Below are 27,963 nucleotides of genomic sequence, written 5' to 3' on the forward strand. Positions count from 1 at the left end.
TGAAAGCCTGAGTGTGATTTTGGTCTCCACCTTCCCCAACAAACCTCCTTCTGTTTCTCATTCTTGCATATGTTGTCTTGCTGTTGAGCTTCATTCAGTGTGTGATCTGCTAGGATAATAGTGCCTTCACTTTAAGTTCCTGAAGTGGTTTTGGACTGATGAGTGCACTCAGCTTTCTTCACCTTTGCTATTTTATTTTTCTTCCTCCATTCCTTTTTTGCTTTTCTCCTTTTCCTTTTTTCCTTTTCCTCTCCTTTTCCTTCTCATTTTCCAGTGCGTAACCAATTGGTCCAACATCTGGAAGGACACATCCATTTCTGCTCAGATTGCTTCTGTTTCCCTGGTGGAAGGAGGATGCTGCCATTCATCACTGAAGTCAGACACAGTGAATAGGATGACACTTTGTCCTTCATTACCAACTCAACCCCCTTTAAAAGTCTATAGGCTTATCCTCTGTAAATATAGTCCTCCCTGGTGTTACCAGCCAGTTTCTAATGCAGGAAAAGCCTCAGCCCTGCAGCCCACTGGAATCCCAAGCCTTCTTTCTTGTAGGCCTTATTTTCCTGAAGTTCGGGAAGGTGGTTGCCTTTCTTTAATTGTCGATTTGTTGTATGGGATTATATTCTCTTCCCAATTCAAAGAATAAGTCATCAACTTCAGTTGCTGAAAGTTTTGAAAAATCATATTGCAGATGTTGAATTATATCTGAGACTTTTTTGCCTGCTCAAGGAGTTCTTGTGCCTGCTGATTTGTGCAAAGTGTTGTCTAATAGCGTCTCCCATCAGCTCAATATATTCCCAGAAGTGCTTGAACTGTTGCAGTTTTAGCTGCACTACAATCTGCATCAGGAAAGGGGGCGGTGTTGAAAAAAATAAGTACTTTTCAATTTAGCATTGAGATCACAAAGCTTCCCCTCCATGTTTGCTTCATTTGGGCTGCCTGGCTGCTGCTCTTCACACACACACGCTCTATACCCAGATGTTTTGATAACATCTCTGCTGATAAGTACTAGCAATACATCAAGAAATAAAAGTGCAAAGTAAATAATCAGTGTCAGCAGAAATATATAGTCGAGACAGCACGTTTTGAAATATGTAGAGGTGAGAGTCTTTGATCCCTTGAAGAGCCAGGACCCACGTACCCAGTGCCATATGGCTGCAGGCACCTTTGGGATCCGCTAAGACGACTGTCAGCAGTTTTTCATTTGCACTCACATAGCAGGATGCAAGGTGCATGCGTCTCTTCATGTCCTCCATGTAAAACATCTGAAGACAATGGGTGAGGCATTAGCAGGATGAGTACATGGCCAAGCCCCAAAGGGAGAAGACAGATTGGAGCTAGGAGGAAAAATTAAATTATATTTTATGCTTAACAGCCTGCCACAGGAAACTGGTTGAGAGAGGGAATGATGCTAAGTGTGAGAAGCAGTTCCTTCTTTTCTCACAAGGTTTTCCTTGCCTGCATCTCATCTAGGCAAAAAGAGCTTCTCTAAGGCTTCTTGTCCCCACTAGATAATTGTTTTATCCTTATTTTCTTTTGTTTCTACTTCTGCCATTGATAGCAGCCTGAGGGAAGAGGGGCAGGGAAATATGTTGCTTCTGCAAAAATCATTGTAGGAAGAATAGCCAGAACATAAATGATACTGTTTTGGCTTCAAAAGGGTAAGCAGGTGTCTTAGGAGTCCCAGAAGAGCAATGTGCAAGCTTGTACAAACAACCTCCGAATCATGCCTGTTTGTTATTCACACAAACAGAGTTGAAACCGTCTGAATTCCTCAGTTCCCAGAATTCAGATGGTGCACAATGGCCCATAATGAACAGCACCTGTGCTTACCTCAATTACTACACAGAGCCGAACAACAGCAAGAAGGGCTTTCGAGAATTTTTTTTTCAATAATAGATTTAGTTATGTCTTTCATAATTGGATTCAAAAGCTCAAAATTTCATTTTGCAACTTGTTCATGAAATTTGTATGAAAAAGTCTGGCATTTATTCAAAAGAAATACTCTATGAACAAGAAATTGCAAAACAGCCAACTGCTGGTAACTAAGCAGCCAAATTATAGTCCAAGCACTTGGCAAATACACCGTCTTTTTTATTATATCAGTAATTGAATTTCTGTTAAAGCGTGGAGCATAATTTAACATCAGGAATTTATTTATAATACAATAGTGTTTCAGTAATAAATGCATTATTATTGTCACTTCTAATGGAGTCTTATGTATTCCCTCAGAGACTATGTGGCAGACTCTGAGACAACCGCTGCATCAATGTTGTTTGTAGACAATTGAATTAATTGGAGACAGGGTCATTAACTCGACCTGAATACCTCTGATTGCTTCTGTAAATAAGGTTAGAGAGCAAATGGCTAATCTTTGTTGTCATTATAGATTCTTTTTACATTTTCACACTGGCTTGTATATTAAGATCATTTTGCTAAGCAGCTTTTCAGGCTGTCGTCATGTTTACAGTATTGTCTTGCATGGCATACAACTGTAATTGTATCAGACTTACATTTCATTTCCCATATCTATATAAAACATGATACTGGAGAGAGACCTGTTCTGAATTGCAGCACATAAAAACCATTGGACCAACAAATTAATAAACCAAAATGAATAAGCTGTAGCATTAAAAAATAATCAAATCACAAAACAAAAGCTGATTTTGTTTGCTTTTGTTTGAAAATTCCAACCTGAGAGACTTGCCAGGCATAATACAGTGAGTTCATTACTCAGTTGGGAACATGACCCACAAGGCCAGTTCTGTGTATACCAGCCTGTGAGTTAAATGTTATCCGGACTTTTGGCATAGATTTTCTTGGAAAACGAGCAGCAGGCTGTCATTTGAGCACAGATAGAACACAGATATTTTTCAAGGAGAGGTCCAAAAAAAGGTTGTGAGCACATTGTTCCATTTCTCAACAGACTTAATAAAGAATGTAGCCTGAGAGGCCTAGCAAGGCATGCGTCAGGAGCAAGAGATACCCTAAACTTGAGAATGAGGTCAGGTTCACATTGAACTCAGGGATACCAGCTTGTCATCACTCCTGTATTCCACCACATACTTAGAAAAACACTTTGCTTTCTCAGAAACAGTCTTGTAAGTGGAAGAAAACAGCTGGCAGTGTCTTATGATATGCCTGGTATTTGCATGTATTTCTTTCATTCTAAATTTATATTCAAGATGGGCTTGAACCCAAGCCCCAGATATGCAGTGTGAGTTATCCAGACTCTGGAGCCAAGTGTGGGATCCTGAGTCCATCTGTAACCTAGACGATAAGTGATGTTTTATGAATTCAGATTCAAAAATAACAGCCTCTCCACTTCAAAACTAGCAAGTATAGCTTTCAGCTTCAAAACTCTGCCCATGTCAAACTCCCATTGACAGTCTGTTGGTGCAGGAATCCAGCCTGACTTGAGCATGGTGGGAGGAACATGCTGCCACACTGTTTTCTCTCAGCAGCCTCTGCACAACTCACTTATAAGTACATTTAGGGATGTTGTTTCATTTATAAAGCAGTGGAAGAAACAAAGCATTGAACAGATGCTAAATTGTTCCGGGGTTTTGAAGGCATCATCTGAACTTCGAGACTGGTCTTGTAGGTTTTGCTCTGCAAAAAAAGAAGCGAGACAGATCAGCTGAATGATGTTATTACTGAGCAGGACGCAGCTTAGTACTGATCTGAAATTCAGGGTGAGCCTTTGAGGTCCGGGCCACAGAGTCTGTCTCTCCCTGTGCATTTGCAGGGGATGCAAGCACTGCCAGGGTTCACCTTGGAGCTCTGCTGCAGGAGCCGTCGGTCCTGCTCGGCCTCTTTGACCGCTTGTGCTCCCGCTACTGCGGGGGCTGGCTTTTGGGCTCTGTCCTTGGTTAATTTAGCTTTATTTGAGTCCATGATAGCCCAGATACTGCAGGCAAAATTAAAGAGAGTGGGTTATTTTTTAATTCTAATGCAGAAAATAAGTGTCAATACTTCTCTGCTAGTAGAGTGAAACCTTTCTACTGATTTTTGTCATTAACAAGCAAGAGAGGTTCAAGTTTCACTTAACAGGCAACCACCATACCACACTAGAGCATTGGGAGATTGATGCTGCCTGGGCAGATGTGTGAAGAACACATTTGCACCTTACTAAATAAAGGAATGATTACCAAGTTGAAAACAATAAAAAGTTGAAGGGAGATCAAACTTTGCCTCTTCACCTCCATATCCATGAGGGGTTTGGGTCTTCCTGACCTTTGCTTGTCGGCAGACCTTCAACAAATCATTGCTGATGAAATAACCTTTCATCAGTCTGAGGAAAATTGAATGGTGGTAATGTTGAAAAATCCATTTCTTATAACTCAGGGACATAAGTGCCCAGAATGAAAGCTACTTGGCTGGCAGGTTTTTAAGAAGATATAATTTAACTAGTTCTAAAGAACTAAATTATTTTGTCCATACTGAAAAAAATAGACAAAATGTTACTTTTTGCAGCACCTCATTGAAAAAATCCACTTTATATTCAGGACTGTGGTCACTCCACTTGTCTTTTCCTGAACCCCTCTTGGGGAATACAACGTTCATCCGCAGACCTTTCCAGGTCAGGTTTCAACTGCCTCTGCCAGGCGTCCCAGTTCCTCTCGGCCAGGGTTAAGAGAGCAGGTAGTGTGGCAGAGGGGATGAAGTACTGAGGTGACACCTCAGGAGGGCATCCAGTCTTACAACTGTTACTTCTGGGGAACCCAGTTAGTCTTTCCAGTTTAAGTTAGAGCTGGCTCCAAACTTCTCCCCAGCACGCACACCGGCAGTGCAGTCCTTCTGTTTGCTGTGTTTTGACGTGACTCCCGCAGAGCCCATCCTGAAGGTGCTGAGCACCACCAGCTCCCTCTGGAAGACATGGCAACTCTGTTTGCCCACAAGACCCAGGTAAGCAGGTGTGGAAGCTAATATAGTCTTCCCTTTGTTTTGGTGTTGATGAAAAAGGCTGAAAGGCAAGATTCTCAGCTAGATAAGGTTAAAGAATTAAGGATTCTCTGTTTCCTTTTGCTGTCATTCAAAATAATAAGCATAGAAAATTCTGTTTAAAATAGCTGAGCCTTTTGACTTAAAGGGTTTTCATGTCGAAGATTTAAGATGTCAGGTTTAAACATGACACTGATAGTATTAGGCAAAGTATGAGAGCAGATACTTGTAGTAACTGTCATTTTGTCTGACTGTTTATTAATGGCCTTTTGTGATTTATAGTGAATGTTGTGAAGGATCTTCAGGTCCATTTATCACTCAAAGAAGCACCTTTTTTTCCTTAATATCTACATATGTCATAATTAAGGGTGGATGCTGCTTCAAGATTTATCTCTGTTCTTAATAAAAGATCCTTCAAGATGATATTTAATCCTAAAGAACTAAATTATTTTGTCCATACTGAAAAAAATAGACAAAATGATACTTTTGACTAGATACTAGATACTAGATACTAGATTTAATGCCTTTTTATTTTTTTAATCTATGAAGCAGTGTATTACGTAACTGGCAAAAATCAACAGCATTAAAAGGAGCTCACGTTAGACAGAAATACAGAAAAGGTTTTGATTTTCACTCCAAATGGAGATTTTCACCCCATTTTAAAATAAATTATAAGAAAGACACCTTTGTTTCACCATTGAGCTTTATTAATATTTTACTAGACAGGTTCCTCCTTGTTCAAAAAACAAGTCATGTGCTGAAGTACATCTTTATATCCATGAAAGGCTCTAGTGGTGTGCCATAAATTCATCATGTGCCTTTAGGAATACTTCTTTAAAAACTATTTCAGAGTAATTGCTCATTATTAATAATGATGATTCTTTTTTACTGTTATGGCAGTAACAGTGAAACTAAGTGTCTGCTTTTGGTTTCCTTAGTGTCTGTGTACTTCTGTGGCCCCTGTTATCCTGCAGCTTAAATCTGATGAGCATAAATATGCTTAGAGTCTCAATACTATCTGCATTAAAAACAGGGAAAAAGGTACAGGAATTTAATTGTTTTGCCCATGAAAACCCAGAGAGACGCGGGAATCAAACCAGTTTTCTAAAGGGTCAGACCAGTGCTATGACTGCAGAGTTGTCTTTCTTTACAAAGGTGCAGTAGTCACCTCCAGAGAGGTGAATTATTTGCGTCCGAATCACTTGAGGACATGCCTACTAGCCACTCCATGCCTCTAGCACCAATCCTGCCATTTCATGCTTTGCACAGTGTGTAATGCATGGAAATTGCTGTCAGTTTGTGAGCAGCTGAAGCTCATTGAGTAAAATATTATGCAATCTTGATTGTACTCAGTTTTTATCTCTTCCCTTTATTGCTTGTTTTGCTCCTCACGGTCCTGACAATATCCACAGTTGGGGCAATCATGGGGTTTTTTAAAATAGCGGTGGCTTGAACAGACTGCAACAGGCTGTTTTCCCTTCTCTGGATTACAGAGACTCACGTTCCCAGTTCATCTCTTTGCTCTGGTCTGGAAGTGGTTATACTGCTGATCTGCTCCCAAGAGATTCCCCTGGAGAGTAAATCATCAGGTGGCTTCCTGAGCTGACATTGTGACACTTGCACACAGAACACGGGTGTGAATGACTGCGTGTGTGCTGTAAAGCTCTGGTAAATCAGGATGCACCTTTTGGTCCCTTTTCAAGCTCAGAGATGGTGTCTTACATGGGGAAAGAAAAAAAAAATAGTAATTTCTCCTATTTTCTGACTACTTGGTTTCTCAAGATAGTAAAATTAGCTCTCCTCAGCAGATGAGACTGCAAATGTTAAGGATTTGGAGGTGTCATGTGGATCCATCTGCACCAGAGTGTTTCGGTCCCATAGCTCCCAGTTCTCTTCCCACCAGGCTCTGCAAGCTGGATTCTGTTTTCAGTCAAAACTGAAGTACAGCTGAGTTAAAATGAGCAGGGTAGGTCATTTACAACATTATGTGTCCAAGTTTCTGCCATACACGAATGAGAAAAAAAAAAGCCAACACTTTGCTTTTAGAGGTTCACTTTGGACATTTTTTGTCATGACCACGCTTGGCCTTTCTGCTGCAATAGGTAAAACCAAAGTGCAAAGAAGTGACTTATTAAAAACATTTTATGTTGACTTAAAATTATAAATCAGTAGAGGGGCGAGTACGTACTTCTAAACTTTCACAGAAGATTCATAAAGTGTACTGAAAGATGCAGTATTCCACATTTCCTTTGTGGAAAATAAATAAGTTCTGATGTATCAATACTCACATCTGTCTTGATTCAGTGAGGCAATATTGATACGATGAAATGGTTCAATTTACATCATATGAGGCCCTTTGGAGACTCACAGTAAGAAATGGTATTCTTTTTCTTCCAGATACCAAACAGACAGTAGCACATCAGGGCATAGTACAAATAATGCTCTTTGACACTTGAATCCATTCACTAAAATATTGTACAACAAAAAGTCTACATACACTGCATCCCCCAAATAATATCCTTCTCACAAAATTGTTTCCAAACTCTGATGTGAGCAGGGTGATGCCTGCACAAATCATGGATACAATATTGCTTTTATATGCAAAGTCCCCTTCTCTTCCATGTCAAGTGTGTATAAGAGTGCTGTGAAATTGGAAGGAGAGCGATTACCGTACCAATAGTTCAGAAAGTTTTCTATGTGCACTGTTAGTGATGTGCCATTAAAATTCCTCCTCTTCTGCTTGTTTTCTTATAATTTCACAGGCAGTTTGGTATGTTACACCTGTTCTTTGTCACGGGTGTGATAAAGAGTCAGAACTCGCTGTAGTCCAGGAATAAAACCAGGGAAAGTGTCAGAATAGGACAGTAGAAACAGTACCATGGGTGAAGTCACATTGCAGATGTATATACACAGTTCCACCTAGGATTTGTGGCTAATGTAATTCTTTATTGGAAGTCTTTGACCTTGTTACGGATTCTTGGCAGCTTTTCCCCACTCTATTCATTACTAATACAAGCTGTCAATCACTTTAGTTCTGCTTTGACATAGATTGTGGCTCATAGGAGTTAGCTCTGTCATTCTTTTTATTTCTTTCATCTTTACTATCCTTTTTTATGGTCTTTAAAGCTGAAAGTATAAAAGGGTTATATGTATATGAAAAAAAAATGTTTCAGTGACTCTATCAACCTTGTTATAAACAGTCTTTGATTAAAACAGTTACTTTTGAACACAGTGAAATGATACTGTGGCTTTTTACATACAATATCTTGTAAATTACCCTCCCTCGCAAAATAAATCAGAACTCCTATTTGCATTACAGCGTTCAGGATTGAAACAGGCAGATCAGCTGCCATGTCCTGAATAACACATTAGAGAGGTTTTCCCTTTCCATGTGTTTTGACATGAGAGAGGCATCATAAGTGATGTCTTACTATGCGTGCTAATGTTAGCTGAAGTAACAATTTCCACACCTTATTTCATTTCATTGACCAGGGTGCTGATTAATATTTTAAAAGGGCTTGATACAGGTTTTCAGTTCCTGTGTCAGCCTGATCTTTGAAAGTTTAGATTTGAATCCTACCAGCCTGATGATAAATAATTTACTAGTAACCAATGGAGAGGCAGTGAACAAATCATTCTGAGCAATCCTTTTCTTTAAAAAGCAATCTAATGGCAGTCATATATAAGTTTGAAGATATAGATATGAACAATTCATTATAAAAAAATGGCAGCTCCCTTTCATATTAGAAGAGAATATTACTTCATGATAATGGTGGAAGAATAGAAGAGAAATAAAACTTCGCTATTGAACAGTTATGGTATTAAATTCTGACACTAAATATTAATCTGCTAGGTGCTGCTCTATTATTATCTGCTGGAATAATGAAGCAGCCTATTTTGAACAGTTACACAGAATTCAGTGAGTCCAGTAACTCCTGGTAATGCCCCTCAGGTTCAGAGTTTTTCTGTACAAATAGACTCTGGAGGAGAACCTGGGTCAGCTTCTGAAAAGCTGGAGCTGGTTAGTTCTTCTGTCTCTTCTCCGAATAAAGTGTAGCAAGTGAGAGAACAACATTATCTCCGCAAGAGTGAGTGTTACCCTCTCTTCTGATGGATGGTGAAATGTGGTTGAAGTGCACAAAGGCCTTACTCAGAGTTGGGTGCCCAATTTCCAGCACCCTGTGCAATCAGAGTCTTTGTTCCAAGGAATCTGCATTTTAAATAGACAAGACAGATTAAGGATAGGCAACATAGTCTCTCTTTTACTCAGCAGGATCTGATGCACAGACATATTTTCTTCTCAGACACAAAGCAAAATTAATCCAAGTGCATCAACAGGAAGGTCAACCACTCTGTCAAATCTGTAGTTGCTTTTCCAGCAAAGACCTTCTGCTTTCCAGATTTCATTGGTTGAATTTGCCCTAAAAATAGGCCTGTGCAGTAAAGCAACCTTTGTAGAGTGCTGCTTCTTGTGGAAATACCTTGCCAGCATTGATACACTGTTGACTCACTGGTCAGTTCCCATCTACAATTTCCCGCTGCCCAGCAGTGCTGCTGTCTCAAAGTTTACATTTTGATTTCTGGGTAGAGCAATGGAACAAATGGCCAATTCATCGTTACCCTAAAAAGGAAGGGTTGGAATGAATAAACCTATTGTTGGAGGGCACTGTCTATTTGCCAAATTCGCTTCACAGCAGTTAACATGACTACATCTAATTGCTGAAAAGTTCAGGGAGATAGCTAGGGACTTGTCAGAAATGTTTGTTCCTTGATGAGTTTTACTGCAGTAGTCTGAATTATATGGCTTTTTTTTTAACGTGTGTATTTACAGGGTAAAAAGTTTATTATTTTTCTTAATAGAAGTTAATGAGTTTTAGTGTTTCATATTATCTTTGTTGTAACCACCAGGTTTAATCCTGAAAACCATTTATTAGAGTAAATGATGTGTTGAAAATAATGTAATAATAGTCTAGATGACAACAACAACAAAACAAATATAAGCTGCATAGTGTGCCTCCAGTTCTCTAGGCAGCATAATAATCCAGACACATAATAATGCCATGTCTGCTTTAACTGGTTTTGGAAAAATAATCCATGAGTTAAAAAACAGAGAAGCTGCAGAGACATGTTTAAATTTAGGCAGATCACCCATACCAATGAATTGCAGTGAAAGAAAAATGGTTGGTGTGTGATAAGCTCGAAGCAGTTTCTCACCAGGAGCCATCAGCAGCCCGCTGCAGTGCCAGCTCGTGACAGCGGCACACACCTGCAAGTCTCAGTTGCCCTGCATTTAGGCTTGAGCTCAACGAGTACTGATAACCACTGTCAGGTACTGGTGATACTGGTCTTTGTCCCCTCCTTCAAGACATTTCTTGTCTCATACTTGGTGCCCATGCTATGCACAGTCATGGTGCCAAGCTGCAAGGGGCAGGGGAAGTGTTGTGTACTGCAAAAGCAGAAGAAGGGAGGTAGATGAACGTGCTGCAGAAGACCTTCCTTCCAAATTGCTTCCAGATGTGCAGGTCTCTTCCATCTGCTTCGTTGTTTGATAGTGGGGAGGAGACAAGCTTACCAGCCTGCAGGCAATTAAAGCCATCATCGTTGTGGCCTTTGCAAGAGATGGAGGTCTGGTTCTCCTCCCACCTACACTGTGAGTGTCACTCCAGTGTCTCTCATCTCCTTGGCACAGAAGAGGCTATTTTGGAGAGGGGTAAGCAGATGCTGATCCATCTGGCCTGAGCAATGGGGATCCTTGCCGCTGAGCTGTGTGTGTTTTTCCTCCCGGACAGCACGCTCTGGGTCAGGGCAGAGCACGTCTGACTGCCCTGCAGGACTCAGCTGTGCACAGGGCTTGGAAAATGGGGAGAAAAATTGAAAAGGGCTGCAAAACTGATGTTTCCATTAACTGCAGAGAGTCCTCTGGCTTAGAGAATTAGACAGGTCTGCACTCAGTATGAGAGTTGTGGTACCTCCAGTGTTTGCTCTGTGTGTTTGGATTGCAAGCTCTTTGGCCCAAAGGCTGCGTCTCATCATGTGTTTACACAAATCCCAGCACAGCGGGTCACTGGTCTCAGTAGGGGCTTCCAACCTCAAGTGATAATAATGAACTGGCTTTCTGCTAAGTGTTATTTACCCAAACAATACTCTGTTCCATTGTGCAACGTTGTTTTTATTAATATTTCTTTCCGTTCAAATGAAATAAAAACATTGTCCACCCAAACACTGAGGAACAATATGAGTGTTCATCTCCTGCTGGGAAATAAAAATTCAAGAGTTTCAAATAGCAGTGCTTCCTGCTCTCTTTAGTCACTTTGAGGACTTGTGTCTGATGATAAAATGCTTTAAATCCATTTTAAACCTTGTCCAGGCTGGCATTCCTTGTCTGGATCTTAGCAACCCAACAAAGCTTGCTTTGAAAGTCTCTTAGAGAGGCAACCCCCAGTTCATGTAGTTGATACTTATGTGAAGAAGCCAAATTTATTTGTGTAACAGCTGCTTGAATGCACATTTGCAGAATCTATCTCAGCATCTTTTAAAACGTGATTTAACTTTAAAGGTGAAGAACTCTTTGGTGCAAACCACCCTGTTCTTTCGATCTAAAAGGCACATTTTATTTAAGGGTAAAAGCGCAGAAGAGAACCCAGAATCTCTTCACTTTTTTTTTTTCCAGGAACTTGTATGTGGAAGGTCTCTGCATTTTCTTCCGTTCTGCTGAACAGCAATATTAGCAGTTGATTGTTCATGTAGCTGTGTGCAAGATCTCTCTATCTTTAATATGATGAGATACTAGGAAAGGCATTTTGCGTCTTATCTGATTGTTTTGCAAAGCATACAGTTACTTTAAACCCAAGCTATGTGGATGCTTCTACTTTAAAAATGCAGATCAGCAATGATGTCTTCAGCATGAAACTGCCCGATGTAGCCAAGGCATAATTTTATTATCCCAGATGAAAGACATATATGACCTCATTGCGGTTTGTATGAAAAACATTATTTTGAGTCTGTCTGGTTCCTGCAAGCTTGCTGAGCTGTGTTATTCAGTAATGTTTGGCATATGATAACTTTCTTCTGAGGCTGATGTGCAGCAAGAAAGAAAATAAGGACAGGTTGGAGCTGCCATCTATTTCTGTGGTTTTATTCTTCCCCTTTGAGTTCTTTGTCAGACAGTTACAGTCTGCTACAGTACAACTCCAGTTGTTTTGTGTAAGCGCATCCAGTGACGGTGTCAGTTCTCTTCCAGAGTGCTGAAAGATGTAGGTTGTGTTTAAAGGCTGGAAAGGTCTGGCCTTAGCTGCTGGGACACTGGCTCTTCCTTCTTTGATCTATTATAAGAGGTGATTTTCTTTAAGTCAGCTATCTTAATGAGAGCAAACTTGCCAGCAGTGACAACAGAGCATTTCCTTAGGCAGAACTGCAGAGAGGTGTGAACAGCCCCACATGCATCCTGCGGTCTGGGGGTCGCCTTCCATTTGGGGGTGCAAACAGAAAATAGGCATGAAACAGATGGAACTCACAGATTTAGGAGAAAAGTAATTTCTAAATTACAACTTCATTGTTCTGATAATTCCATAAATAACTTTTTTTTTCAAGGGTGAAGTGTTGTTTTGGTATTTCAGAATGGAGTTGTTGTGTTTGCCTCCTCAGTCTGGGAATCCTTGGAGTTTTTTTCTATTTTTGTTTTTATTATTTCTTCTTGGGAACAATTGTAATCAAGTAGGAAAACTTGATTTTCATCTACTTTTAGTGTTTTCCAAATAGAAAATATAAGACCGAAGTTACAAGATACTGAATTGAAAGGCAAACTCCCCCACAAACACATTCACCTTTTCTCCACTGTTCTCTTTATTTGTCTACTGTAAAACAAAAAATAAGTGAAAAATGTATTTCCCTACACTTTCATGAGCTTCACTAAGAAGAAGGGATAAAGAAAGAAAAACAATAATGCACACACTAAAAAAGAGGGATGAAGAAAGAAAAACAAGTGCACAAGTGGTTTCCAAAAATAATGGCATGAAACCCAAAATATAAGATCAATTTTTTAATTCAACAGTGTTTAGTTTTCCATCATACTTTTGTAAATGCCCAAATTTTTAAAAGCGCCTGTTGTTTTGATTTACCTGCTACTTCCAGTTGAAATGTTTTAAGTAGCTCTACTTGAGTCAGTAGAGTGAAGAGTCTCTAGTAGAAGGGGAATTAAAAAAAAAGCATATGCACTTAATGAGCAACAAAGTTCGTGATCTGTAGCAATTACCCAAGTGAGTAATTTGGTTTCATTAACGCACCCTAAAGCACCAAGCTGTTCTGTCAATGGGCACTGCAGGACCATTGCAATGCTCAGAGAGACAGTTACGGTACCAACCGCAGAGTAAGGGATGGGTTTACCAACAAGGAGGGGGAGAGAAAGCAGCTTAGCATAAGAAGAAAATTAAAAACCATTTATTATTGTCACCGAAGCCAGTGGCAGTACACATAAAGACTCTAGCAGGGTCACACATCAGTTTTTTCTGGCTTTTCTAACTTCCAGTTTCTCGGTTACTGTGGTTTTTTTAAGAGAGCATCGTGATGCACAGAGATCTCAGTTAGAAAGGGGAAGGTGGGCATGTACCTGGCTTGAGTCCTTCTCAGGGGAAAGTAGAAAAACAGCAGAAATGAAAGCAAAGCTGCATCATGACTTCTGAGCATCTCTGGATCACTCAATATGGGACACACGCAGCATATCATATATTAAGGTGAAGAATTGAATATCCATAAAGGACTACTAGCAAATGGTGTCAATTTTCAAGCACTTTGCTTTGTCAGCTTCACAAATTTAAAATCAATCATCAAAAAGTCTTGGTATAGATCAGCTGAAGAGACGTAAAACCTTATGGTTATCTCCCTAACAAAAAAGTTGACATTAAAGATGAGTTTATAAAGACTCAGACTGGCAGAATTCTGTAGTGCTAAAAACGGGTCATCCAACCTCTCGGTTTACAAATAAATGCTGAGGAAAAAACAATGACGCCCAGCACACTGCTAATAAATACATCTTGGAGGCCAGTTGAACACACAGACAAATACATTTCACAGAGAGGCTTATTTTCAGCATGAATGCCATTTTCTCACTGCATTATCATAAACATGAGAGGAAAAACAGCTATTAAAAAATTCTTGGGCAGTCCCCGGAGACTTGTCAAAAATATGTAGTTTTTGTATACCGCAGTGTAAAAGTATTCATGAAAATTAATTTTTAAAATGCCCTGTCCAATATTAGTTGCCTGATGTCCTTCCTTTGATCATAAATTATAAATGAACTGGCAAAAAATGAAGAAACCGTGATTCCATTAATAAATTATTTAAGCTTGATTGTTAGTTTTCGCAATCATTGGGCTAATAAGCTCAGGCTTGTGACACTGAAATGTTTCTCATTTGAGGGTGATGATGACGGTAACATTATTAATGCCATTATCAGCGTGTCCTGTGAAGCATAAATCCAACTGGGTCCTTTGGTGGCTCCACGGTGGCACAGCCGGTGGAGCTTTCATTGGGTGTGTACTGCAGAAGAGGGGGTTGACGCTGAGGAAAGTCGGTGTGAGCAGGGTTCACTGGGTGGTTGCCCCCACAGCAACGCTTTATTAAAGACGAGCAGCATATTGACACGAGAGGCTCTTCTCCCCGCAGCAGCCTGCCGGTGCCGGCGGCACATGCAACCGGCTTGGCCCATTCCAGCGGTGGCTCCGGGAGCTCCAGCGAGTCCGAGAGCAGCTCCGAGTCCGACTCTGACAGCGAGAGCAGCTCCAGCGACAGCGAGTGCAACGAGGAGTCGCGCAGTGCCACGCCAGAGGTAAAGCCAGCTCCCACCTCCCGCCCAGCGGGGGCTCGCAGGGGAAAGCCTGGGAGGGAGTGAAATCCTGCTCCCACTTAGGAGAATGTTGGAGTTCTGTGCTGTTTGATGCTGCCAACTTTTTTTCTCTCTTTACAGTTTTATGTGTATGACCCACATACTTATTCTAGCTTTTGGAAGAATCCTTCTGGCCTACATTTGAATTGCTTTAAAGAAATATTTAGATTTTTGCTTGTAGCTAGAGAAGATTTTATTGACACAGTATTCAGCTGGGACTAAGGAAAGGCAACATGACAAAACTATGTCTTCAGGGACTAGCTAAACTTTTTAGTTGTACTAAATTTCTCCAGGGCCGCATCGTAAACCAGATAAGGAAGCCTAATTAACCATAAATACTCCATAAATACTCCCATAAAACTAGCAGTCACCACGAGTTGACTGAAATAAAAGGGTACGTTAAAAACGTTCTCATTTAAAAGGAATAGCATTGCTTCTGTCTGAGATTTGTTCCTTGTCGTTCTTCAAACTGCAGCCTGAACCTCCCTCAGCAAACAAATGGCAGCTGGATAAATGGCTAAATAAAGTGAACCCCCACAACAAGACCATCATCAACAATCAAAATGAGCCTCACAGCGAGACCGGCTCCCAGGCCCAGAGCAACCAGCAGGCTGAAGGGCAAAACAAAGGGAAGCTCAACAGCAGCCTGCCCCCGACCGATTCCAAAGACCGGGCGATCCTCAGTCCTATCCGAGAGAAAGCCAAACCGCGGGTTGCCCAGAAAACCCCAGAGTCAAAAAGCTCCAAGCAGAAGTCACCAGCTCATAATGAGCCAACTTCACAAAGGACTACTTGGAAAAAACAACCCAAAAAGGTAGAAAGGACTTCCAGTGTAGAAGAGTATAACTGGCCCAAACCAAATAATACCAGCAACACTCCCAAAGAAAAAGACACACAGGAACCCCCCGAGCAGCCAAAGGTTCGAACTAAAGCAGCAGTTGGGAAGACTGCTCCAAGGAAAGAACCACGAACTAGCACAGGTCTCACTTCAGAGAAGAAAAAGTACAGAGGCCCCAGCAAAATTGTCCCTAAGTCCCGGGAATTCATTGAAACGGACTCATCTACTTCTGACTCCAATACAGACCAGGAGGAGAGCCTGCAGGCCAAGGTGTTGCCAGCTTGCAGTGGGCCTGCCGGTGGCGTCAAAGCGAAGGACTCTGGCAGTAACATCCTCAGCGTAAGTAGTTTAACTAGCAACAGCAGCAACACATCCAGCGACCAGACCAGCAATGACTTGGAGGAGCAGCTCTTTTCTCCTATCCCAATTGTACAAAATGAACTTCTGTCCCCACTGAGAGAATATGAAGAACTCAAATCTCTTTGGGTGAAAATAGACCTTAGTTTACTCTCTAGGATACCCGGACAAGAGCCTTTTGAGACCACATCTGTAAAAAGTGAACCAAGAGAGGCAAATGTGAAACACAGGCGACCATCTCGAGAGTCCCCTACCCCTGCAGCTGAAAAACCATCCACAAAATCCAAAAGGAAACACAAGGTAAGTCTTTTTCATCATTTGGAGGAAAACACTGAATTTCTATGCATCCTCGAGGTCAGGACCACAGTCAGTAGTTCCTTGCTGCCCCTGCAGCAGGGCTGTAAGGAGGCATCATCACACTAAGGCTTTATTATTTTTACAAAGAACATATATTTACAAATTAACATCAGGAACTAGTGAATCACAAACTTCAACTGACAAAATCAATGAACAATGTATTTTTTGAGATTTATCTTGTAAGCTTTTTCACTGTGTTTGCTCGCTTACTCGTTAATTTCCAGTGTTCTGTGATCTGCAGAAGGACTCCCAGTGCTGAGTTTGTACTGCTATGAGTTCTGCCGTACTCAGAAAACATTACTCCTATTTGGAAGGCAGTGTTTTATTGTCTGCAGAATTGCTTAAACAGGCATAGCTTCACTAAGGTCAATGGAATGGTGCTTGCTTATGATCCTGGTGAATTTGGTCTTTATATTGTTTTGTTATATAAACAAATGTGATTCATAGAAATATCATTTGCTTAACTAGCTGCTTTCTCAACACAGCTACCTGAAAAAGCAAATGTTTTGACTTAAGGCGTTATGTTTTGTCATGTGTTTTACGTTATTGATGCCCAAGGGTATCCTGTCTTGTGAGATATGACAACGCACCTCAAACTAAATGTGTTTTCAGAAAAGAAACGGAACTTTTGTGTCATAAATTAATTTTTATAGTCAGTTTTTCCAGCTGAAATGGTATGCTCTGGTCTGTCTGTTAGAAGTCATCACGGTGTATTTTTTTTATACCCCAAATTTTATAAATCATTGTGAATGTGACTTCAGCCATCTGTTCTTGAAATCCTGAGTTTGAGCAGGTACGGGAGAGTTAATACAAGACACAACAGACAATGCCAGGCAGACACGGGCTCTGCACCCCTGCCTACATGAGTCATTGCAGTGGCTCCTTCCCTGTTGAAATAAGTAGAAATAATCACGAGTAAACTCAGCAGGTTTTTATTCCATTTATATTCTAGCTGTACACCAAAGGCAGAGATGTAAGAAGGAGGGAGAAGAAAGAGGAAAGGGATGTATGAATGTTCATGCTTATGCGTATGTATAAGTACAACAGGGTGTGTATTAATTATACAAAAAAACATCTTGCAAGGTAATTAGTGAAGTGTTAGTATGATGATGAAGGAATCTTGGCTATGACAAAGTATAATATTGGCAACTAAACTGAGACATCCTGGGGAAAAAAAAAAAAATATATATATATATGTATATTTTAAAAGGGGTTATGTGAAAGATGGAACCTCATAATTTCATTAGCTGGACTTTGAATCAGGAAGTAACAAAATGAGGAATCTCACTCTGGGATTGTACAAACATAAGCTACGCTCTGAAACAGCCCATTCAGTTGCTGTATGATTGCTCAATGCTTCCCAGGGGGAAACAAACCAATTGGAATGACTTGAGGGTGTATCAACAGTTAAAACAACGTAGAGACAGCCTGATTTGGGTTTCTAAATCATGCTATTAAAAGATTTATTTTACCCATCTACTAGTGGGCTTGAAGGCTGATAGAAAGGTTCCAGTGACAGAGCAGTAATCAGCTTTGCTTGTATCATCCTAGTTCAGGCACAAAAGTCATGCATCAGGGAATCTTTCAAAGCAAATTTCAAAACAGCTATCGCTAATGACTGCCCCAGCTCAGTCCAGTAGTCTTTCAGTCCTGTGAGGAATACTTACTCAGGGAAGTTTTCCCATCAACTTCCATTAAGTCAATGAGTAAAAGCTATTTACTTGAGTAAGATTTGGTGCTATCAAGTCATTCCATCTGAATTATTAATTAAATTCCAGTGCACTACAGAAGATATCTATAGCACATGAGGCATTTTGCTTCCTAATTATCTGGCTATGTCACTTGTTATATAACTTCATGTCATGTGTTTGGAGCACGTTTAGCCCTGATTTCAGGTGACTTTCACTTCTCTTAGACCAGTATTTTATCTGCTGCTATTGTAAAGGGAATACAGAGGGATTCCTGAGCTCCTCTTAATGGCAAGTGAAATCGTGCATAGATGCTGGATCTTTCAAGCTTTACCTTTTTTTGAAGCAGCCAGAAAGCCTGGATACCTTTGTTGAAAGCAAGAAGCAGCGCCTGGAGGATCCTTCAGCATCATGCCTGCTCCCACCCTGTATCTCTCCGATACCGAATCACAGATTAACCAGCACTAAAGAGTAAGTTCTTTCTTTTTCACATTACATTCATGAGGGATTTAATGGTACTGTTCTACAAACGTCTTTGCTGTAGAGCCAGATGGGCCTTATGGCCCATAAGCATAAGTGACCCAGCATTGCTGTTCCCATCCATCAGGAAGAGGATCCACATGGTTTTGGATGAGATTCATTCATCTTTCTGATGGACTAGAGTAATTCAGAGTGCCACCACAATCCTGTACTTTTCTGCCCTCATACTGCATCCTTTCAATGTTCTTTCTTGCTCCCATCATCCTTAACCTGTATGGTCAGAGAATCCTACTAAAAGTGGGCTTTTTATTGAGCAAAATAGTGACTTTGCCATTCACTTCAGTGGCTCTTATTCTATAACTGCATATACAGTAGTGCTGGGGTGACCATCCTAAATGCCTCAGACATACGTGATTTGTATTTCAGCAGCCATATAATTAAATAGTTTGTGCCTTTCAGAGTGTCTTTGAGAGATGGTTATAATGCTTGAGCAAACAAGTGCCACGTAAATAATTATTCTGATTAGTATAATCACAAGATTAACATTCTATAAATAACCAGAGAGTCCAGGTCCCTTCTGTCATCAGTCTCGTGCTTTTACAATTTTGAGATGAGGCACTTCTTTGTGATTCACACGAGGAAAAGCAAAGAATCAAACCCATAATGTGCTTCTGAAAACAATTTGATTGTAGTAGTATTTAAATTTGGATAAAGTTCAAAAATCATTGAAGAGATAGCACACAAATATAAAAATTCTTAAAGAAGATTAAGCGTCATTTTATTTATACTGGTGCAATTACAGAGTAACTCCAGTCCTTGAACTAACTCCTCATTGTACCATTGAGAAAATCAGAGTTGGAGTCTGGAAAAGGCAGATGAGCTCAAAGTTACAGTGGGATCTGTAACATGTTGCAGATTTGATAAACATCATGATGGGTGTTGCCTGATTGTCATTGCTAGAAATACAATGAGCAGAGATATATTGCAGAGCGAATCAAGGATTATCTATCCTCAACACCTCCGCAATCCATTAAAAAAACCTTTCTATTCTTGTCGACAGCAAGCCCTAAGGATCCACCCCCAACCTGATGTTTCTTAATTTGAGCTTGTTTTCCAGGTCATTAATTTGATTCCTTGGAGCTTTCAAGCCTTTGGTATTCTCTGTTAAAATATAATTGTGTCCATCAATAGTTATTTCCTTATGCTAGCTTCTCCTTTCATCTGCCTCAATTTTTGAAACAAAATTTTCTCACTTCTTTTCCACTGCAACGATTGAGACCTGGATCACTCTGCATTTGTTATTAGTGTCTTCTGGTTTTCAACTGCCAAAGATGTGCAACTGAATGTAGAAAAATGTATTTCCCAAAAGATTAGGGAGCTGGCTGAACTGTGTGACGACAAATTTCTGGAGAGCCCCTGATTGTTTTTAAGTGGTTAGGAGTGATTCTGTTCTCTAGAGGGTTAAGTAGAGTTTTATGGGGAGGCAGAATAAAGGGAAAGCTGAAAGTACACTTTTCAAGGGCATGGGGGAAAATAACACTTCAGTGGTAAAAGGTTGAAAGTCAGACTTTGCCATTTGCTTCTTTATTCCCAAAGGTCCCACATTTTCTTTCAGATTTCCTAAGTCTCTACATAGGACTTTAAGAAACGAGGGTGACCCAGCTACAGGTGTGATGATGATGTTCATCCATTAGGAAGGTGCTGTGTCCCGTGGTGGATGTTCTCACTCGAATGAAGATTAGGTCTCTCCCATTAGAACTTGATCTCTGTGCCAGCAAGCCAAGTCCCCCAAGGCAGACTTCAGAGATTTTCATTGGGCTTTTTTATAGATACAAGACTCTTTGACAGAAAAATCATGATCTCTGGACTAAAATTTGGAGGCATTCAGGAGTCTGGAGGAACCAGTGAAAGGCCACACCTGTGCTTTTGCAGCTCCCACCAGCTGCCTATCTATAGTTCAGGCATTTGAATATACTTTTCTCATAATCTTTCCCTAAATATATGGACTCAATAAAGCAAGCAAAGATGCACAATTAATTTTTAAAGGGTTACATGTCTAGTATGGGCAATTGTATGCCTAATTTCCACAAGTTTCTCTGGCTTGAATGTAGAAATATCAAACGGTTCGTTCTGAACTTAAAAACCATTCGCACAACCAAAGAGCTGGTTTGGATTATGGAGTCATTGCATAAGCAACTAGTTATCTCTCTGTTCCTTCCCTCACGCATGCTGGGGCTGATGCCTTTCCCTAAATCTGACATGACTCTTAAAATAAAATTATGCAAACTATTTCCTCTGTATTTTCCTTGTTTCTGATATTTCATAGCAAATGAAAGAATAGATAATACCATGTTTTGTTCAAGTAATTCATAGTACCTTGAAACACTGCTGTTAGGCTACATTTTTGTCAGATCAGCTGCCCACTTTGCAGGAGAGGATTTTTTATGTATTTATTTGCTTGCCAGACCAATTTTTATTTAAGCATTAATTGTATGGGCTGCTGAATACCAGTTATATCTGAAGACCTGATGGGTGAACCCAGTCCAGACAGAGCACTATTTGCCAACAGTTGGCAGTTTGTAACAACACAGGGAGTTATTTGCTGGTGCAAACTGTAAGTCTGAATTTCAAACTAGACTCATACCAGTGAAACAGGCCTGCCGTCTAACAGGCACGCTAGAAGTCTGTCTGAGGCAAGCATTTCAGCCTGCTTTTCAAGATTTCCTGTTCACTTTTGCTTGACCTTTAGTTAAAGATGCACCTGTACTTCGCAACATATATTAGCCAATCCCTTGGGTAGCCACAACAGCATTCACTGGGCTTTGTTCATGGTGGAGGCAGCTTTCTACATCTATGACAATGACTTCAGCATCATTCAGTTGCTGCCATATGGTCCAAGCTAATGCAGGAGTGACCTTTCCCTGCTAACCCCCTGCAGAAAAGCAAATACACCATCAATGTGCAGCATTTCATTGTGGACAGGGAGAGGAGAGGCCAAGGAAAGCCAAGTGACTGGTACAGACAATGGCTTTGTCTCACTAATAGGCCAGAGATACCACAAGGAGTGGAGAAAGGAAGGGCGAAGAAAGGCAGCCTGAAATGTGAGGGTAGATGGAAATTCTCTCTCCTTCACACACTGACCTCTTGTTGCCTGCTTGCTTGCTTTCTGCCCTAAAAGAAACCAGGCTGAAAAAAGCAGATGGGGATCCTTCTCATTTATTGATAATTGGCCTTTTCAGACACAAAGATTAAACCCTGCAGCCACAAGACCATCAGTTCTGCTTGTTTTTTCCTTGCTTTTTGATTGTGTTTCTCCCTAGATTTTAAATATAGTTTAAATAACAATCATGTCAGCAAATTAGACCATTGAGTCCTGGTAATTATTGCAATAAATTCACTCAAAATTAGCGATTACTGCAATCAAAGACCAGTTTCTTAGCCCATTAACAGCCCAAAGCAAAGTGACAATCTGGTTAACTGCTGGTAACAACCTATTTCATGGAGGTTATTGTTAACAGAAATGCTTTGGCTTAAATCTGAGGGAGGTAACATTGCTAAATAAATTTTCAGCACAATTCCTCCAAAATGCATAGGATTATGTGGGCAATAGGGGAAATAAACAAAAAAAAAAAAAAAAGAAAAGAACACCAAAAAAACACCACCACTAATGATAACCTTAAAGCATTGGTGAGGTTTTCTAGTTTGAGTTATAGAGAAAACAACAACAACAAGAAAACAAAAAAACACCAACCAAAAACTCTCAGGTGAATTTTCCTTTGTGGTTAAGTCTTCCCACCTACAGAATGATTTATGTGCCAGAACTGGGTAATTACACCTATATCATGTTTTGCCCCATCTTATATTTGAGCCCAAAGATGAAATTAACTAGTTTTAAGTAGTGAAATTTTAACCATGGTACCTGCAGCCTTCTTAATTTTTTCTTGTACTACTCTCTTAATCTCTCCACCTTCATGTAGCAGCTGAGAAATGTTGCTTTGATTGCTTTACACTTGCCTTAAATTTCCCCATGTGCAAAGACAGAGCCTTGCATTAGCCCTGGCAATAGCCACAGATGTGCTGAGGAGCGTCACTAGTGCTGCAGGGTTAGATCCTAATGGGGACTTGGCCAATGGCTCACATTCAGTTTTTCTTCTTTTGAGATAGATTTGCCAGAATTGGTTGCTCTTCCCTTTGCAAAGCCGTACCAAGGAGAAAGAAATGCTCCACATGCTTCCGTGCACAGGAGCACAGAGAAGGACTTTGCTCTTTGCTCCCACATGTGCATGTTCAGGGTTCCCTGTGCAGGACCGCATGACAGGAGGTTTGGATTCTGCTCCTGGGTGTTTCATTAATTGTTTGTGCTTTGACTCTGTACAGTCTGGTAACACATGCATGTTTTCTTGGGATAGTGCTTAGTCTCCTTTGGAAAACATTCCTCTGGAAAAGGTTCAGAGTATTACTGTGCTATAGCTATGGTAACTTGTCTGAGTTCAAAAATGCCTTTTGGGTGTAAGAAAGCTAACTAATGGGGCTTTGAGTGGGAACTTTTTGGTGGACATGTTGCAGGAGCACATGTGCATAAAATCAGTCTCCTCAGAGAACTGCTGGTCTCTTCCAACCTGGTTGCTTTCCTTTGATTTTTCTTCAGGCCCACCTGCTTTTTGAGCAGGACAGCATCCATAGCAGTCCTGCTGTAAGGGAATATGAATTCTGTGCTCATTTTATTTCTTCGGTGTGATGATCCTTAATATGAGAGAGTTTCAGATAAGACATTTTTAACTCTGCTTCGGTCAAATTAAAGTAGCTTTGAGTAGAAAAGCTATAAAACCTGAAACACGGGGATTTGGGTTGATTTCACTCTGTGATTTCACAGATAGGCTAAACTATTTTTGCATCGCAAAAGGTCTAGAGTAGGGAAATGACCAGAGCTGTTGTAGATATTGATACTGTTGGTGAAACTGTAAAAAAGACCAGACTGGAATGAGAGTGAGCTCCAGAATGAGGAGTAAGGAAGCTTGGGTTGCCTTCTCTTTCCCTGGTTACTTTAAGGCAAAGTAGATCTATAATTCCTGACACTGACTGAAGGTGCCTGGGAACAAAACATAAATTCTTGTTGACTTAATTTGTTATTGAAATTTTAGTCAATAATCATGAAATGTAAATGATCATGTAGCGCAGTATTAGATGTCTAACAAAAGATTAAAATTCAGGTTATCTTCATTGACTGAGCTAGGACAGTACATAAATAAAAATCTATGAGTAGATTAACATGTTAAACAGACAGTGGGGTGTTTGGTTTGTTTTTTCTTTCTTGATGGATTTGAGGGGAGAAAGTTCTAGCATCTTTTTTTGTTTTAATGTGTCTCGCAGCTGCCGTTTCTAGCCAGCTAACAATTTCTGTACATAAAACAGACAATAGATTATCATATTACTTGAGCTTTCATGTCAAAACCACATTCATTTTCTGAATCACGTTCAATTCATCAACCAATATTTGCTCAAGGGCTTTTGCCAGCTACTAGGTATCATTTTAATATAGTGTTGAACATTGTTTTTATTCTAGAGGTCAAATAATTATTATCTTGTTATTGTTATGGTTATCATTTTGCAGTTGTTATGATTTTGTTGTTGTTCACTTGCCATGTGCTATTATGTTTTCTTGCCAAGGTTGCTTATGTGGGCCCTAATCCACCTCTTAAAAAGATGCTTAAACACAGAAATAGTCATACTTGATATGAAAGGAACTAACCCCATGCATAAAACTTCCCAGCACTTTGCTGAGTCAGAACCTCTGTGACCTCTCAAATGAAGACTGACTCAAATTAGCATTTAAATTGAGTACAATTTGTACTAATGCACTGGAAGTCATCCTCCAAAGGAGGAGGTTTCTGCAGCCATTGAAAAAGCAGAGGTGGCTGTTCTGTTTTCACTGCCTGTCACCTTTTGACTTAGCTCCTAGGACGCGGGGGCTGCAGGACATATTTGAGGGTAGAGATGGCTTCTCAGTAAATAAAATATAGAGCTTTGTGCTATGGAGGATTAACCAAGGTTCTTGAAATGCAACTGGTTGTTACTTGTGTCCCAGGAGCAGCAGTAGCTCAGTGAAGAAGGTGGCAAAGAAAAGAGAAGAGAAGCTGTTCCCTCCTCCATTATCCCCCCTCTTGGACGAGCATGTGCACCAGCGGCACAGCAGTGACAACAGCTCCTTCAGCCAAGAGACCAACATCACAAACACCTCTCAGACCAGCAGCTCTTCCTCCTCTGTTTCTAAACACAGAAAGAATGAAAATAAACCCTCTTCTAACCCCAAAGGAATCTGTGTAAGTAACCGACCTCTGTTGCTGGAAGTGAACAAGATAAAATAAAAGTAACTTAGCTGTATTCTATTCGATTTTTTTTTTTCCAGTATCTATTTTTAAATGCTTATGTAGCCCCACTCAAGAGCAGTGAGGAGTGGATCTTTGCAGGGCCAGGCATGAGCAACTATCCTGATTTCATCTGGGGTAGAATTAGTTTTCTTCCTAGTAGCTGGTATAGTGCTGTGTTTTGGATTTCAAATGAGAAGAATGTTGATAATACGCTGATGTTTTCGTTGTTGCCAAGCAATGTTTATAGCAAGACAAGGACTATTCAGCAAGAAAGCTGCAGGTGCACAAGCAGCTGGGAGGCGACACAGCCAGGACAGCTGACCCAGAATGGCCAAAGGCTTATTCCATACCATATGATGTCATGCTCTGTATATATCTGGGGGGAAGAAGAAGGAAAGGGGGAACCTTCAGACTGGTAGCATTTTGTCTTCCCAAGTAACAGTTACGTGTGACGGAGTCCTGCTCTCCTGGGATTGGCTGAACACCTGCCTGCCCATGGGAAGCAGTGAATGAATCCCTTGTTGTGCTTCACTTGCGTGTGTGGCTTTTGCTTTACCTGCTAAACTGTCTTTATCTAAACTCAGGAGTTTTCTTACTTTTACTCTCCTGATTCTCTCCCATATTGCACAGGGGGAGAGTGAGCGAGCAGCTGCATGGGGCTGAGTTGATGTCTGGGGTTAAACCACGACAGCAACTCTTGCAAGTCCTGGTTTTAGGTCGGAATTAGGCATCTACCTGGTATTGTGTATCACTCCCTGAAAAACCCAGTCCCTGACTTTGCAGCCACCAACTAGCTGCAATCAGCCTCTTAACTCTGTAGCTACAACACACACATTTTGAAAATTAAAGAGTTTTGGTATCTATCACCTGAATAATTACCCCAAATTCTCAGCAAGAATGAAGCACTGCAGTTATACTGAATATTGCAACCTAAACTAAACAGGAAAGAAAAAAAATAATTCTATTAGGGCCATCTCCCCATTAGTGGTTTCCACATAGACAATTCTTTCTTGCTTGCTTTTCACCAGATTCAGATGGGTTTTTGAAAATATAATACATAAAAAAGAGCCAAGACTAGAAGCTGCCTAACAAATTCACTTAAAAAGTAGTAACATTTCAGATCAGTTTATCATTGTCCTTTGGGTTAAACAGGGAAACTTCAGGGTTTTGGCCCATTTTTAAAAATAGTCCTCCCTCTAGAGTTTCAAACGTATTATTTAGTATAAAACTGTATCTTGCTATCACTGTCAAAATTAAAAGACAAGAAGAAAATTCTGCCACGGAAAAGGACATGCATAGCCCAGTTTTTCACAGTTCACCGCTTTGTGAGAGGTTGTTACCCTGCACTGTAATAGTAAAACTCACAAGTTGCATTGGATCATAGGTGACAAATCACTTCACCTTATTCATTCATCCCTGTTGCTTTCTGATATCATTGTGTCACTTCAAGCTGCGAGAGTAATACACATGCCTTCAACTGAAATCAATGCCAAAATGAACTGCATATGTCAGCAAATAAACAATGCTATGTAAACAGCAGGGGTACTTCCTCTCAATCCTAGCGTTTCTAGTCAGATTTATCCTTGGTTTATCTATTATCCTGATACATGAACTATTTGTCTTCTAAAATATGTTAGACTTCTTTCCCTAGTTCGTTGCTTCATCTGTAATTTAGTTTATCTGGTTGTGGACCTAGCCTACAAGTTGCAATTGCCTGATTTAAATGCTTCTGTTGTGCTTCTGGTTTTGTTCAATGCAAAGTCACAGCTCCTGCCTTCTCCTTTCCATTCTGCTCCCTGTTCTGTGCAGCAAGGCTGAGGAAACCTTTCCTTGCTGAAATCCAAGCAGGCTTTTCAGACACCTTAGGGTTAGCTAATAATAATAAAGAAAAAAAAAAAAGGTTACATTAGTGTCATACACCTTGAATGGAGTTGAGTTTACATCCACCCCTTCTGCATTAGATTTCCTCAGCCTTGCTTTAACCCACATCTCTAGTCCATAACACTGTGGTATCCTGGCTGACTTCACCTCAGAGTGTAAGTTAATGAGTGCAGGTTAATCTATTATAATAGGTTTATGTTCTAAAGGATGGAAGGGTGGTTTTGTGAGGTAACCTGGATGTAGCTGGGTGTATCTGAGTGCTACTTTGGGCCTTAGCCTTTAGTTTGTCTGGGTTTTATGGGTTTTTTTTGGGGGGAATGGTGAATGTGAGCACTTATATTGTTGGAAGGTCTCTCTTTGAACTACAAAGAGTTGATAATAGTCCTCTTTTTCTAGGAGGAAGAATCTCACAATACACCAACAGCCAACACTCTTCTTGACACCAGCCATCTAGAAACAGACATCTGGTCTGCAATGCCAACGCTTTCCAATGGGAATTCTGAGCCCAGAAGACCCAAAATAACATTTGATGATATGTAAGTATTATTGGATCTCTGTGCTAGCTGCGTGTTATATAGTGGGGATTTTTATGCAAGCAGAGCTCGCAGTGAGAGTATCTCTGATTACGATGCCGACATCGGGCACCTGTGTGCGTAGCGCTGCACAAAGGCACACACCGTTTTAATCTTTACAAATGAACTTTTGTCACTGATTAATGAAGACTCTGTTGATAAATGTTTTCAGATCATGAAAGTTGGTTCACAGTAATTCTTCTTCATTTTTTTTTTATTTTAGCTCTTCTAATGGAAACTTCTTATACTTAATTAGTTTAAAATATTTTTGCTTTTCCTCTGTTCAGCACACATTAATGGGTCCTTTGGGTAGCCAGTTTCTACAGCTGGTTGTTTTACATTTTGGTCACCCATCATATCTATGCATACAGCAGCTTCAGATTAATACCAGGTTAAAATTTAAAGAGATAAGTGTGCGTGTATGTTGAAATTGTTCTTGGAAGCACTCAGCAATTTTCTCAAACAATGTTTCTCCAACTGTATAAACACAAAGACTAATTGATTTTGTCTCTTTAGGCTTCACAATGCAGATTATTACATGCAAGAGGCTAAGAAGCTAAAGCATAAAGCAGATGCATTGGTAGGTGGTCACAGGTTT

General features: G+C 40.3%; 1 protein-coding gene across 6 annotated transcripts in view; it reads left to right on the forward strand.

Moving 5' to 3' along the window:
- AFF2 (ALF transcription elongation factor 2) overlaps positions 1-27,963 on the forward strand; it is a 333,925-nt gene that overhangs the window by 277,768 nt on the left and 28,194 nt on the right. For 4 of the 6 annotated variants that reach the window (XM_065077475.1, XM_065077478.1, XM_065077477.1 and 1 more), the window contains exons 10-15: positions 14,605-14,767; positions 15,300-16,319; positions 18,411-18,535; positions 24,630-24,864; positions 27,190-27,329; positions 27,882-27,945. In XM_065077475.1, the coding sequence (XP_064933547.1) occupies positions 14,605-14,767; positions 15,300-16,319; positions 18,411-18,535; positions 24,630-24,864; positions 27,190-27,329; positions 27,882-27,945 (1,747 nt within the window). The remainder of the gene's footprint in view (positions 1-14,604; positions 14,768-15,299; positions 16,320-18,410; positions 18,536-24,629; positions 24,865-27,189; positions 27,330-27,881; positions 27,946-27,963) is intronic. The other 2 variants (XM_065077476.1, XM_065077479.1) reach the window with 1 other exon arrangement.

The sequence above is a fragment of the Columba livia genome, chromosome 12, assembly GCF_036013475.1.
Source record: "Columba livia isolate bColLiv1 breed racing homer chromosome 12, bColLiv1.pat.W.v2, whole genome shotgun sequence".
Taxonomy (NCBI): domain Eukaryota; kingdom Metazoa; phylum Chordata; class Aves; order Columbiformes; family Columbidae; genus Columba; species Columba livia.